The 13,436-nt window shown below is 28.2% G+C and overlaps 1 protein-coding gene and 1 non-coding gene across 2 annotated transcripts; one reads left to right on the forward strand and one right to left on the reverse strand.

Moving 5' to 3' along the window:
- Positions 1-2,443: 2,443 nt before the first annotated feature.
- Positions 2,444-2,573, forward strand: MIR166G (microRNA MIR166g). The gene has a single exon (NR_120781.1). It is a non-coding gene; the product is annotated as a microRNA MIR166g (primary transcript).
- A 5,377-nt stretch (positions 2,574-7,950) lies between these two features.
- LOC103491660 (probable protein phosphatase 2C 8) lies at positions 7,951-8,667 on the reverse strand. Its single transcript, XM_017045239.1, has one exon. It carries the CDS (start codon positions 8,665-8,667, stop codon positions 7,951-7,953), a length of 717 nt encoding a protein of 238 aa, XP_016900728.1.
- Positions 8,668-13,436: the final 4,769 nt, after the last annotated feature.

Here is a 13,436-nt window from a genome sequence, read left to right on the forward strand (position 1 = left end):
ATTTACCATTTTTTACCATTTTTCTTTAAAAATACAGATGTAAAATTGAATAAATTCTACGAAAAAGGATATTATTTTAACCAATACTATACTATTTGAAAATTATTCATTTTTAAGAATCTGTCAAGAGGGTTTCTGAGAGATCAAAAACAAAAGTATATATTTTTAGTTTTGGAGTTATTATAATTTTAAAGTAGTTTTTAAACTATGTGCTCAAATGTATGTGTATATATTATATATAAAAGAAGTATATATAAAGCTTCGAAGTTGTAAATAAATAAACAAATGAATAAATATTTTTTAAAAAAAGAAAAAAGAAAAATAAAAAGGAAAAAGGATGTGTCTTGGTGCTAATTAAAGTGGTTTTTAAATTGCTTTGGCATTTTGTGGGCAATGAGTTATGTGAATGTCGTTTTATACACCAAAACATTATTCCTCAATATATTCTTAAACATTATTTAAGTTGTCTTTCAAGAAAGTTAGGTGCCGTTGTGTTTGGTTGGGTGTGAAGTAAAAAATAATTATTTAAAATATGTATAGGTTATCAAGTACTTATTTTAAATGTTTTTAAAATATAACAAAACGAGTCGAATTATTTATAAATAATAGTAAAACTTTTACTAAGATAAATCGTTTATTTTCAAACATTTTCATATCTATTTTAAATGAAATAAGATAAATGTTTAAAAGAAATAGATTTTAAATGAAATTGTCTATATTTATAAATATTTTACAAAACTTTGACATTTGAAATAAATATTTTTTATAAATTTTATGATTTTTGCTTTTATGTAATTGTTTAAAGAAAATGTAATATTTTGAATTTAACTCAATCTTTCACTTTTATATATTTAAATCCGATGAATAATAGTTTAATAAACTAAGAGTTGTTTTCGAACAGAGGAAAATGAACTAAAATATTTAAAAATATAGTAATTTTTTTATTGGTTATTAATAACAAAATGCAATTGATCACCATAGACTAACATCTATGCTCGTCGTCTATTGCGATCTGTCATTGATAACCAGTGAGAATGATAAGCATATATAGTAGTTTATCGAAGTCTATTCTATAATATTAATAAATATTTTCAGCCACTTTTTTCATCTAAAACAATTTCTCAAATTGATAGTTTTATTCCTCTCTCTTATATTCTTCGAGTAAAAATTATATATTTTATCTAAATTCTCATTTAAATGATTCAAATGTTTATTTCAATATATTGATTGTGATTCCAAGAAGCTAAACTCAAACTTAACAGCCTAACTTCTAATACAAAAAAATTAATTCAATTAACCAAATAGAAAAAAAAATAATCAAAACATATACTCATACAAAACAAAAGTTTGATATAATATAGTAATTATAATTTAGTGGCAAAGTGAACATAATTTATACTCTCTCTATGGGTGAATTTGCCAATTTAAAATTTTCTATATATAAACATGTTTTTCTTTTTCTTGTCCAATATAAAATTGCATATGCTCATGATAGTGCTCGCAATGAAGAAGAATGAAAATATTGAATTTTAAAGAAGTGAGCTTGGTAAAATATGTTCATTATCTAATATTGTTTGTATTGGCAGATTCCCTTAGTAGATCTAATTCATCACTTATGAATGTAAACTAAAATTTGTGTTAAATCTCATTTTTCAATTGTGTATAGTTTGTTTATTCTCTTTACACATGAAAACCCCTTCTGCATAAAGGCCTTATTTTGCTTTGGAGCATACATAATAAAAATTCAATACATCATTTGTGATGATCACTTGTTATGATCTTTTTCTAGTCCAATTAAAAGGACAAGATGGTGATAGCAATTAGCTAAAGTCATTCTAATTATCATACCACTTGGATATGGTAAGAATACCCAATCCATTGAAATGAAATTATATATAATGAATGTCCAGTTCATAAAAAGATATAATATAATATAATGAACTTTTAGGATAATGGAATATTTTATAAATGTAAAGAACCAAAATCATAGTTTAGGGTAAATTAAAAAGAAAACCCTATTTATTTTGTGCCTAACTGACTGACGTCATAAAATGAAAAATATTTCCAAAAGAAATGGTTAAAAGCAAGGAGCATCTCTTATCGTCGCACTATAAAGTGATGTGTTCTAGGGTTTACTCAATGTCAACTCTCCTATTCTTTTTCTAATTTCAATTTCCCTTTCTCTGTCTAAAATCCTATACGATCTTTTCTCTCCCTCTTTCTCATCTTTCCTTTCTGTTGAGATAAAAGAGGTTTGGATCAAAACCTTAATATGGTCCTCTTTCTCTCTTTTTTTTTTTGTCTAATAATCTTCCTCCAAAACTCGAGCAAATCTCGAAATGGGTGTTTGGTGGACTTGTAACAAATCATGTTCTCAAGGTCCATCATGCATGCCAGGCTTGAGTTTTGTACATTACCTGGTGTGTGAAAAAGAGGTTGAGGTTGATGGGAATGTTGTTTGGCTCGAGGTTCATATATATCAAACTATATCAAATTTTTTGGATAAAGAAAAAGGGTTGTTGTTGGATTGTTAAATATATAATCTCGGACCAGGCTTCATTCCCGTCAACCAAACACTTCTTTCAGAGAAGAGTCGTCTTCATATATCTCTGGGTTGAATTCTCTAAAAGAAAGGTGAATTTGTTGATTTCATTTTCTGTTTTAGTTACGTTTGTGTGAGGCAGAAATGACTTTTTTTTCTTTTTTTTCTTTTTCTTGTTTTTGTCTGCATGGGATATACACTTGTCAATAAAGTAGAAGAAAGGTCAAAGACAATGGTTTTTGTGTTATGTGGTGTTTGTTTTGACTTTTCGTGTTGTGTGTTTGGGTTTTCCATTACTGTTTTCTGTGTTTGACTAATGGTGATTCCTTCTTGATTTGCTTAGGGAAACAAACAGAATTAAATCAAAGACCTTTTTTTTTTTCTTTTGCTTTTCTTTTCCGAATATGACATTTGTGGCTGTTTGCATTAACGATGATATCATAAAAAAATAAAAAGTTGAAACCGTCAAAGGGGGCTTCATAGCCTAATAATATGCTTAATCATTGTTATATATATATGCTTATAATGATCTCTCTCTCATATTTGAAAGATATGAGATTACCTTTCCAATGATATTCAGAGATTTTTAGGGTTTGTGTTAATCAATGGTATGGAGAGGCAAGCTTTTATCAATATGTTATTTACCCATTTGCTTTAGTCCAACAAACCAACTTCAAAGTTAAAAACTTTAACTTTAGGTTAATTAAAAGATACAATTTCTCTAGTGAGTAGATGTTATTTTCATTCTTTTTAAATCTTATTCCCAATTTTTTCTTTTTCTTAAAAAGAGATGGAAGCTTTGTTTCTTGATGTTACTCTTTAAATACTTCAGTTAATTCATATTTGTAAAGATGAAAATTTAGATGGCTACACATATTTGTGGTCTTCTCTCTCGTTTTCTGAAATCAATCCTCTTTTACTAGAAATTACTATCCTAACTCCACCTAACCTAACCTATAATTTAACAGAACTTATTGGCTTTTCAAATTTTCATCATATTTTGCAATTTTTCTTTGTTTTTGCCAACTTTTTCGGAGGTATATAAACTAAAATTAAACAAAACACACTTCCAAAAATATGGACCAACTGGTTTAGATTTGTTAATAATTTCATGTTTGGTTTAGATTTGTTTATTAAGGGTTTCTTTTTCTCAACCAAAGGTCATAGTTGCTTACACCAAGTTTTCGAATTTTTAATTGATACATTGCTCAAAGTTTAAGGTTATAAATGGATTTTTTTTTCCTTTTTTCTTTTATAAAAAAATTAGTCCTACGTAAAACAAAGAGATATTGTCTCAATAAAAGATGTGGTGACAACCTACCTACCTAAAAATTAAGATTATACGAGTATTCTTAACACATTCACACAAAACGGGTGATGAAAAATTACTCCTACATCTTAAATCTCCAAAATTGACCTAAAAGGCTTATGTTTATTATTGGTGATGAAAATTTTAATATAACTTGTCATTTCGATATCTAAAATCGGGTTTGAACACATGTGACCTCATTGGACCATTTACTTTGATATCATCTTAAATCACTTATTGATTTATAAGTTTAAGCTAATATGTGAATGAAAATTTAATGAAAATTTAATATTATTAACTTAACACACGTTATTGCTCAAAATTTTGAAAGTATCCAAACCAGTAACTTGATTGTCAGCTCAATTGAGTCTCCACAATTGTTGAAGTGAAAATGGCCATTTTCTTGATCTCTTTCTACAATTGTATTGATTTGTTTCATCCTCACCCCATGATCAGTTCTACTTCCCATAGTTCTTTATATTGCTTCTGTTATATTAGTGTTGCTTTCCCCTTTAGTTTTCACAAAATCACATATTATTATCATTTCACAATCCACCATCTATCCCTAAAATCTTTCCTTTAACTCCTTGTGTCTTCCAATTTTCCTTTTCACTTTGCCCTATCATTCCCACCTGTCTTCAAGAAGTTTATTAATCCCATTAAATACTTAATTTTATATCTCTCAAGATTTAAATTAAAAAATTTTAGGAAATAAAAATATATAATGACATTATTAAAATTATACATAGAAAAAATAATCAAAATTGACCCATGAACTTGTTGTTAGAGTAGTTATTGCAATTTATTTGTTTATGTTTTGGTGACATATTCTTGTCCTCCTTTTGCTAAAATAATTAGTAGGTGAGAATTAGCAGAAATTGAAGTAAATTTTGGAATGTTTCACAAACATTTTGAAATATGTGCTTGTCATGCTATACCATATATTCCATGATTAATGTAATTTTTAATCATGCATTACTCAGACAGTTATTTTTTTAACAACGTAAAGAAAATGTGAGTAAATATATGATGTCCCGACATAATTTTATTGTGTGAGCAAATTTTCGTTTATGCCAGTGAAAAATGGAAAAAGTTGTGTATTGCATGAACACATCATCGTTTTTGCTGACAAAAATATAACATGTGAAAAAAAGTTAAAAATTTTAAATTTAATATCTATCGACGTTTATTTTAGTTTATGAGACATATTGTCTGTGGACAGATATTTTAAATATTTTTCGATGTGATTAATCAAACATATTTTAAAAAAAATATCACATCAAACATATTTTAAAAAAAATAAAAAATAAACACGATAATTCTTTTCTAAAAAAAACTCAATATTGTTCATTGAGAACTGAAATATTTAATTTATTGATATATTTATCAATATAATTAGGAAAAAGAGATTGTAAACAATTTGTGTAAGTCTATAATTTAAATATTTCATGAAATTGAATATTCATTTGGAAGTTTTTGTTGGTGTTCTTGCTAGAGAATTGTTTTTGGAGTTATTCTAAATTTTTTAAATTATATGTCAAATGTTTCTTTTAAAATGTATATATAAGGCTGCTTCGAAGTTATAAATATATAAATGGTCTCTTGGTGTTCACTAAAGAGGTTCTATATTGTTTGTCATTTTGTGGTGAATGAGTTATGTGAATGTCATTTTATACAACAAAACATTATTCCCTAATGCATATTCTCTCTCCCTCTCTTTTTTCCTTTTGTTACCCACAGAGTTAGGTCATAAGATTTCATGTTAATGTTTATTTGATATTCGAGATTTTAAAAGAATCATTTTGGTCGTTGAAGTTTGAAAAATGATACTAAATATCTCTATATTGATTTGACCGTTAATTGACTAATAAAAAAATAAGATAATAGCAAAATATCAATTATTTCTAATATTTATAGTATATATAAAAGGATGGAAGTGGAGAAACTTTCAAGTTCCATTTTACTCTTTCATTATAACTCTATTTTAGTCTTCTGTTAGTGGCAATTTTGTCATTCACGTAAATTTAATGTTTGTGGTCATTTTCATATTCAATAAAATAGAAGTTGCACTTTGTTAACTTTTCATCTTCTTATTATAACTTTTCTCAAAATTTTAAAAAATTTTCTCCAATTAATTTGTGTCATTTAAATTTATCCAAATTCATTCATATTCCTCTCTCTCCCTTAATCTTTTATCTTCCAACTATTCACATTCTCTTATGATTTGTATCTCTTGCAACCTTTTAATTTGTTCCTTTTTCAAATCTTTGGGTATAAATACCCCATTTTTTTTCATTTATGTTCACAAGTCACAACAAAATGCTTAAGGCAAAAAAGAAATCAAATCATGTTTTTCTATTCTTTTCTATTTTTTTTTTATTTTGTTGCCTATTTTTTTTTTTTTTTGTGTATAGAAATATGTTTGTGTATATTCCTTCATTTATAGGTTTCTTTTTAGTACACAATAAAAGTTGGGGAAACTCGAACCACCAAACTTCGTGGTTTGCATATACATATGTCTATGCTCTTTATGTTTAAGTCATGTAATATTGAGAATCTTTTTTAATGTAACCATGGGAATCTTGCTATTTTTCTTCATTTAATATTTTTTATCAAAGCTATTTTATTAATGAAATGGTTGAGTAACTTATACTTTGATTTTATTAAAACAATGTAAATATTGTTGAAATTTATAAAGTATACATAAAGGTAATAAAATGTGTAAAGCGAGAAATATTAAAGTCTTGAAATTTCACATTTTTAAAAGAAATATAATTCTGTTGGATGTTTTTACCATTTCATTATAACTTTTTTTTTAGTTTTGCTTTAGTGACAATTTTCTCATTTACATAGATTTAATGTTTGTGGTCATTTTTACATTCAACACGATAGAAGTTACACTTTGTTAACTTTGCATCTTCTTATTAAAAAAAAATGTTTTGATTCCATAACCGATATTAGTTAATGTTGTATGTTATTAGGGTCATAATTGTAACTTTCTCATCTTCCACAAATATTACATAATGTTATCTTCCACTTTATTTGGATATATATAGATTAGATGGTTAAGTTTCCAACGTAAGATGTTAAGAAATGGAATTTGAATTGTGCAAACAAATCAAATTCAAAATTCGATCAATGGAAAAACAAAGAAACATAGGAGAAGAAGATGATGAATTTGGAGAATATTGAAATGATTGTTCGAATTTTACAAAGTTAAATTAAAATTAAAAAAAAAATTGTGTGTGATTTTTACGTGCATCGCACGCGTTGTTTACTAGTGTATGTATGTATGTACATATATATATATGTATGTATGTACATATGTATATATATATATATATATGTATGTATGTATGTATATATATATAACAAATTATTTAAAAAAAGGGTTAAAGATATTTACAAAATATAGTAAAATTTTAAATCCTATACATTAATTCACATTTATAGAAAGCTATAAATATCTACTAGTGTTTATCAAAGATATATATGATATTATATATATATATATACACACACACATATACATCTATTTAAGTACCTACATACATACATATGTACATGTAAGTACATATATTCATACATACATATATACATATAAGTATATATATACAAACATACATATATTCATACATACTTATATACATATAAGTACATATATACAAACATACATATATACATATATACATACATACATATACATACGTACACACGTATATATATACGTATTTGTGTGTATATATATTTATATATTTTAGAAAACGCAAGTCCACTCGATGTAGGGTATCAATATACATATATTGAAGAACAAGTTATAAAGAAAAAGAATTAGCTGTTATACTATCATTGCAGTTATTTCTTGGTCCTACCCATTTTTAGCATATGATTGCCATAGAATTACCTCTATCCACAGACAAAATTATGAATCCACGGTGAGCTTGCAGTATAGTCGAAAGTTGAAAAAGTCTACACGAAACCACGAAGTCGTTGGATTCGTGGAGAGGAATGTTTTGGTTTCCTCAAATCTACTATAATTACACTGATGTTGTTCTTACTTCCACAAGCCACCGCGAACTCTACCAACACTGCTACAGCTTCAGCAACATGATTGTCGTTCTCTACCTTCAACAAAAGCCTCTTCAATTTGGCCTCCAAAACATCTCCTCACTATGTTGCAGGCAATTTCATTCGAAACAACATCCCATAGACTATCACTTCCTAGTATGAGAAACTCTTCGTTGTCGATTCTCTTGGTCACAGTCACTTTTGGTTTTGAGATAACAAATGGTTTGAGATATTCATCACCGATGGATCTTGAAGTGGCAAAAACTCCTAGCACCTGGTAGCCATTCCAGTTTATGACCCTCTCATTGATAGATTCAATTCTCTTCAACTCATCATCTCTGCCAGGCTTATAATTGTCAGACAAGGGCAACGCAATTCCATCTCTAGCCAAAACGGCTCGACAATTGTCGTAATTGGCCACCACCACTTCCTCATTCCCAATCATCGTCGTAACCACGATCGAGCCGACCGTTTTCATGGCAACGGCACCTCTGTTCACTTCGTCATCCGTTCTCTCAAAGCACTTCTCCATCAACCTCCCCCACTCCGCCCCATCTATGTCTCCCCAACCCACAATCTCCTTTGCCACAATCTGGTGCAACTGTTCACGACACACTTGCGCAACCTGAGTGCCACCGTGTCCGTCATACATGGCAAAGAAATTGTACTTCTCATCATTAATTGTTCTCAATCCCAATTCCACTCTCACTTCATCTTCCATTTCATTTCTCTGTCCTATAATCGACATCTCACTATACACTCCACAATCCAACGCCGAAAGTTATTCCTTCTCAAAGAGTACCAGTGGATCAAAATTGGATTCGAAAGGTTCACTATCGCCTAACTCGTTGCCCTCACTTTCCTCTGCCGCCTGCACCTTCCTCTGTCGCCTGCACTTTCCTCTGCAATTTGTACCTCAGTTATTTATGAACTCTCAGCCACTATCTCCAATAAGTATTCTTGGTTTTAATCATGGTAGTTGGATTGCACATTCTGGTGTCCGGTTGTCGGAGGAGCTTCCGGGTGGTATTAGTAAGTTGCAACTTATTAAGTGAATGCATGAAAAGAGAGGATATCTACATATATATACATACATATATGTACATATATATATATATATATACATATATATATGTACATATATAATACATACATATGTACACATAGACATATATGTTGGACTTTATGTCATAAAACTCATAATTTATAACTTTAAAATTATATTCTATTCAATAAAGTTAGTATTGAGAAATTATTAGTGAAATTGAATATTATAATCTTGAATCATATAAACTAAGGTCATGAGGCTATCTTGAGTAAACTTGAATTCTTTGTAGAGACATAAATTAACATGGTTCAAGTTTGAGTATATAGCCTAAACGGTCTATATATAGTATATGAATAAGGTTGAGCGTCTCGCCTTATTCTGAGAACCCTATAGATGTGACTCACTTTGTAGTTAGTAAAAATTATGTTATCCTGAATCGTTTGTATAGAGACATGAAAGTGGAGATATTCTATGTAAAGAGTTTACATAAGACTAAACCATGAAATAGTCACATTTATGTTATAACGTAGTTTACGGTATAAAATCGACTATTTCCATTATTGATGACCTAGGTAACTTAATCTTAATCTTAAGCTAATTATATATGCACTTATGTTTACATGGGATTATCCTTAGATCTCAATAGGTGATGACAACTCATCAATGCTGACCCAACAAGCCTCATAGTTCAGAGGTAAAACCGGACGGATAGCTAGAGACATAGGATGTAAGATTGAATTCACTCATGACTACTTTAGCATCAGCAGATAGGTTGTTCCCTTATACCCTAAATTCAGGTCTTGAACATAGGGCCTCACCCTCTCATTGGCTTGAGAGGGATTCATTTTATAGGTTGGATCTTAAACCAATTATTTATTAAATGATCGATTGGACTCAAGGAACAAAATGTAATTTCAGGGGTAAAATAGTAATTTTGATCCATATGAGATTACGAGTTGTGAAGGATTAACTTACTGATCATAGTTATATCAAATGGACACCAATATATCTATAGTGAAAGGAGTACAACTACGTACGAGACTTTAGTGGAATGACTCGTTAGTTAATGGATATTGTTTATTAGCTCATTCTAAAAGATTTTAGTCAGTTAATCTCTTATCATTGATATCTATAATCTATAGATTCATTAGGTTCCCTGTTAGCTTATATAGAATAAAGCTAGAATTAGTACGGTGGAATGGATATTTGAATTAGGAAAGGAAAGAGAAAAACTGACAAGTATTTGTGATATATGTACGTTTTTAGATAGAGATTTATGTTTAAATGCGATTTAAATATTACAATTATGAATTTAGATTCATATTCGTAAGCTCAAAATTGATGGAAATGGTCAAAGTTGTAAAAAGTTAAAGAGTTGACTTTTAACTTTTGAAAAATCAAACTTTGACCGCTATATATTCAAATGTGATTTAAATTTTGAGAAAATGAATGTAGATTCATACCGGTGATATACATTTATGTTCTTATCAAAAGTCACTCAAGTGTAATTAATTGGTGATATACATATATGAGTCTGTAATTAATTTCGACGTGTTAATATGACATGCAACCATTATCATAACCTCTTCCTAATATCCTGGGATTTAACAATTTTGTTGAAGATTAAAACAACTTTATTCTTTATTTTTTATTCCAAAATACCATATTATTTTTTTTATTGGCTAAATCTCAACGATTCTTTTATTTCAAAATAACCAAATCTTTCGACCCTTAATAAATTGGAAGTTAAAATTAGTTTTCTTATTAGATCTTAATTTTTTTAAAATTTAAATATTTAATTTGAAAATTAAAATTAATTTTTAAAATTGGAGAATCTCAACGATAGATTTTATACCAAAATCACATTAATTGGGAATCTCAAAATAACAAAATTATTGTTTTGAATCTGGGGGAATCTCAAACATTGATTTTATTTCAAAATATCCTTACTTGAATTTCAAAATAACCAAATTATTATTTATTTTATCAATTTTCTTTTTTCATGCCCTCTTTGTTTAAGTGAGAATTCGCCTATTTGTTTCTCAAGGTTTCTTATTAAATTTAAATTAACTTATTCTAAAATATAGCATTGTGTGTATATATAATTAGTTTAGTACCATTAATTCGTACAAGGGTGGAAATGAATTAAAACCAGAAAATTATTGCATTAATCGTATTTAGAAAGATTTTTAAACCAAAATATGTTCATTTGACTGAATAACATTAATTAAATTGTAATTTCTATCAATATTGGTTTGATGTTTATAATTGGATGTTCATGTGATTGAAGAAATAACATACCAACTACCATAATTTCAGAGTGCCACAATTTCATGGTATTTTATACGATACCAAAATACTCACGTTCGCGAACTGTAATTATTTCAATATATGTGGTCTGGTCTTATCAAAAGTCTCTCACGTGTAATTAATTGGTGATATACAACCACTATCATAACCTCTTCCTAATATCTTAGGATTTAAGAATTTTGTTGAAGATTAAAACAACTTTATTCATTTTTTTTATTTCAAAATAACCATATTATTATTTTTTTTATTGGCTAAATCTCAACCATTATTTTATATCAAAATAACCTTGAATCTTTTCCACCATGGAAAATTTGGAAATTAAAATTAGTTTTCTTATTGGATCTTAATTATTTTTTGAATATTTAATTTGGAAATTAAAATTAATTTTCATATTAAGATCTTAGTTTATTTTTTAAATTTTTTTTCCAACAAAATAAGCTAAGATATTGTGTTTTTTAGATAAAATTTCCCAAATTTCATCTACATTTTATTAATTAAATAATATAAATAATTTTAAAAAAAATCAATTAAAATTTCCCTAAGAGACAAAGAAAATGCAACTTTTGTATCTTCCGAGTCAAGGTTTTTGTTCTTCCACCCCAAGCGTGATTGTAGGTTATAGAATTGAAAATCAAAGATGGAAGATGAAAAATTAAGATAGTATTTACATACTTCAAATGCTTATATTCTTCTTGAAAATGCATGATCCATGAAGTTGAAGATGAAACTGAAACTTCAAATGGAATGGTAACTTGCAAAAGAGAGGGTGGAGATTGAGGTTGGCCCTCTTTAAGTGGAAAGATTAGGGCTTGTTCGCTTGAAGAAGATGGGAGACAAAAAAGATGGAGAATCGAAAAACAAAAATGGAAAATGCAAATCATTGCAACAGTTTTAAAAAATGGAGATAAAGGGTTCTAATTTTGATTGAACAAGTATATATGTAGTTGTAATTATATTTCAACATTTATTAAAGTATAATTATTTCATTTTAGCTTAAGAAAGTAGCTTACCCTCTATATGTATAGAGGTATTTTGGGTTTTTGCAAATTCTTATTTATTGTATTTTTTTTCATTTTTCCATTTTTGAAAAAAAAAAACGGTTTTGCTATTTTTCAAAATGACAATTTTAAAGTTGCTATTCTTCTAGTTGACCCTATTTTTTATCCATTCTCAGGCAAAAAAAAAAGAAAAAAAAACCTCAACTCTCAACTCCAATTTGCTACTCAAATTTCATCTTATCTCTCTCTTCAATTGATCAAGTCCCACAACTCGATTATGAGTTCGAGGAATAACAGGTCAATTCTAGTTGTAATCCGGTCGATTGAGTACATGTGAAAAAATTGAGAAATTAGAGCTACAGAGATAAAATCTCTTAAAATCCTAATTTAATTAAACAGGGTTTTGTAATATGTTAACCGGGAACAATTAGGATAAAATTCAATCGATTTTCACTGAACATGCCTAACATTCCCATCAATATACATATACATCTACATAGACATATAGATGTACATCTATACATATACATATATATTTAGACATATAGATGTACATCTATACATATACATATATATTTTTTTTCTTTTGCCTTCTTCTTTAGCTTCCCGCCCCAAAGGCCAAAGTTTTCTTCTCCTTCATGTAGGTACGTTTTTCAATTGCTATCATTTTCGTCTGTGTGTTTAGTTTTTCCATTTTCATAAAATTTGGAATTTGCAAAGCCCACTTGCTCCCTACCTATTTTTGGTAATCTATTACATATTGATTCTGTGTGCAAATATTTGGTCTTAGAGATAGACCAAAGTTCTGCCGAACTTTTCTATGATATTTTTTTATCGGTTATTTATTCCTTAGTTTAACTTAATAGTTAAGAACAACCTTTATGACCACAAGGAAAGTAGTAAGAGAACGATCTAGAACTTGTTGTTGTTCACCTTTTTCTATTCTTTGCAAATTCTTACTGCTCATATTTGATAGTGTTTGATTCCATCTCAAACAGTTCACAATGAGAGGAGTAGTCTATCCCATCCACAACAAAAAAAAAAAAAAAAAATTAACTTTGTTGCCCATTATTCACCATTTTCTATTCTTTGCAAATTCTTCACCGATCATTGCTCATATTTGATAACATTTGATTTCATCTCAAACAGATTGCAATGAGA

Source organism: Cucumis melo, chromosome 5 (assembly GCF_025177605.1).
Source record: "Cucumis melo cultivar AY chromosome 5, USDA_Cmelo_AY_1.0, whole genome shotgun sequence".
Classification (NCBI taxonomy): domain Eukaryota; kingdom Viridiplantae; phylum Streptophyta; class Magnoliopsida; order Cucurbitales; family Cucurbitaceae; genus Cucumis; species Cucumis melo.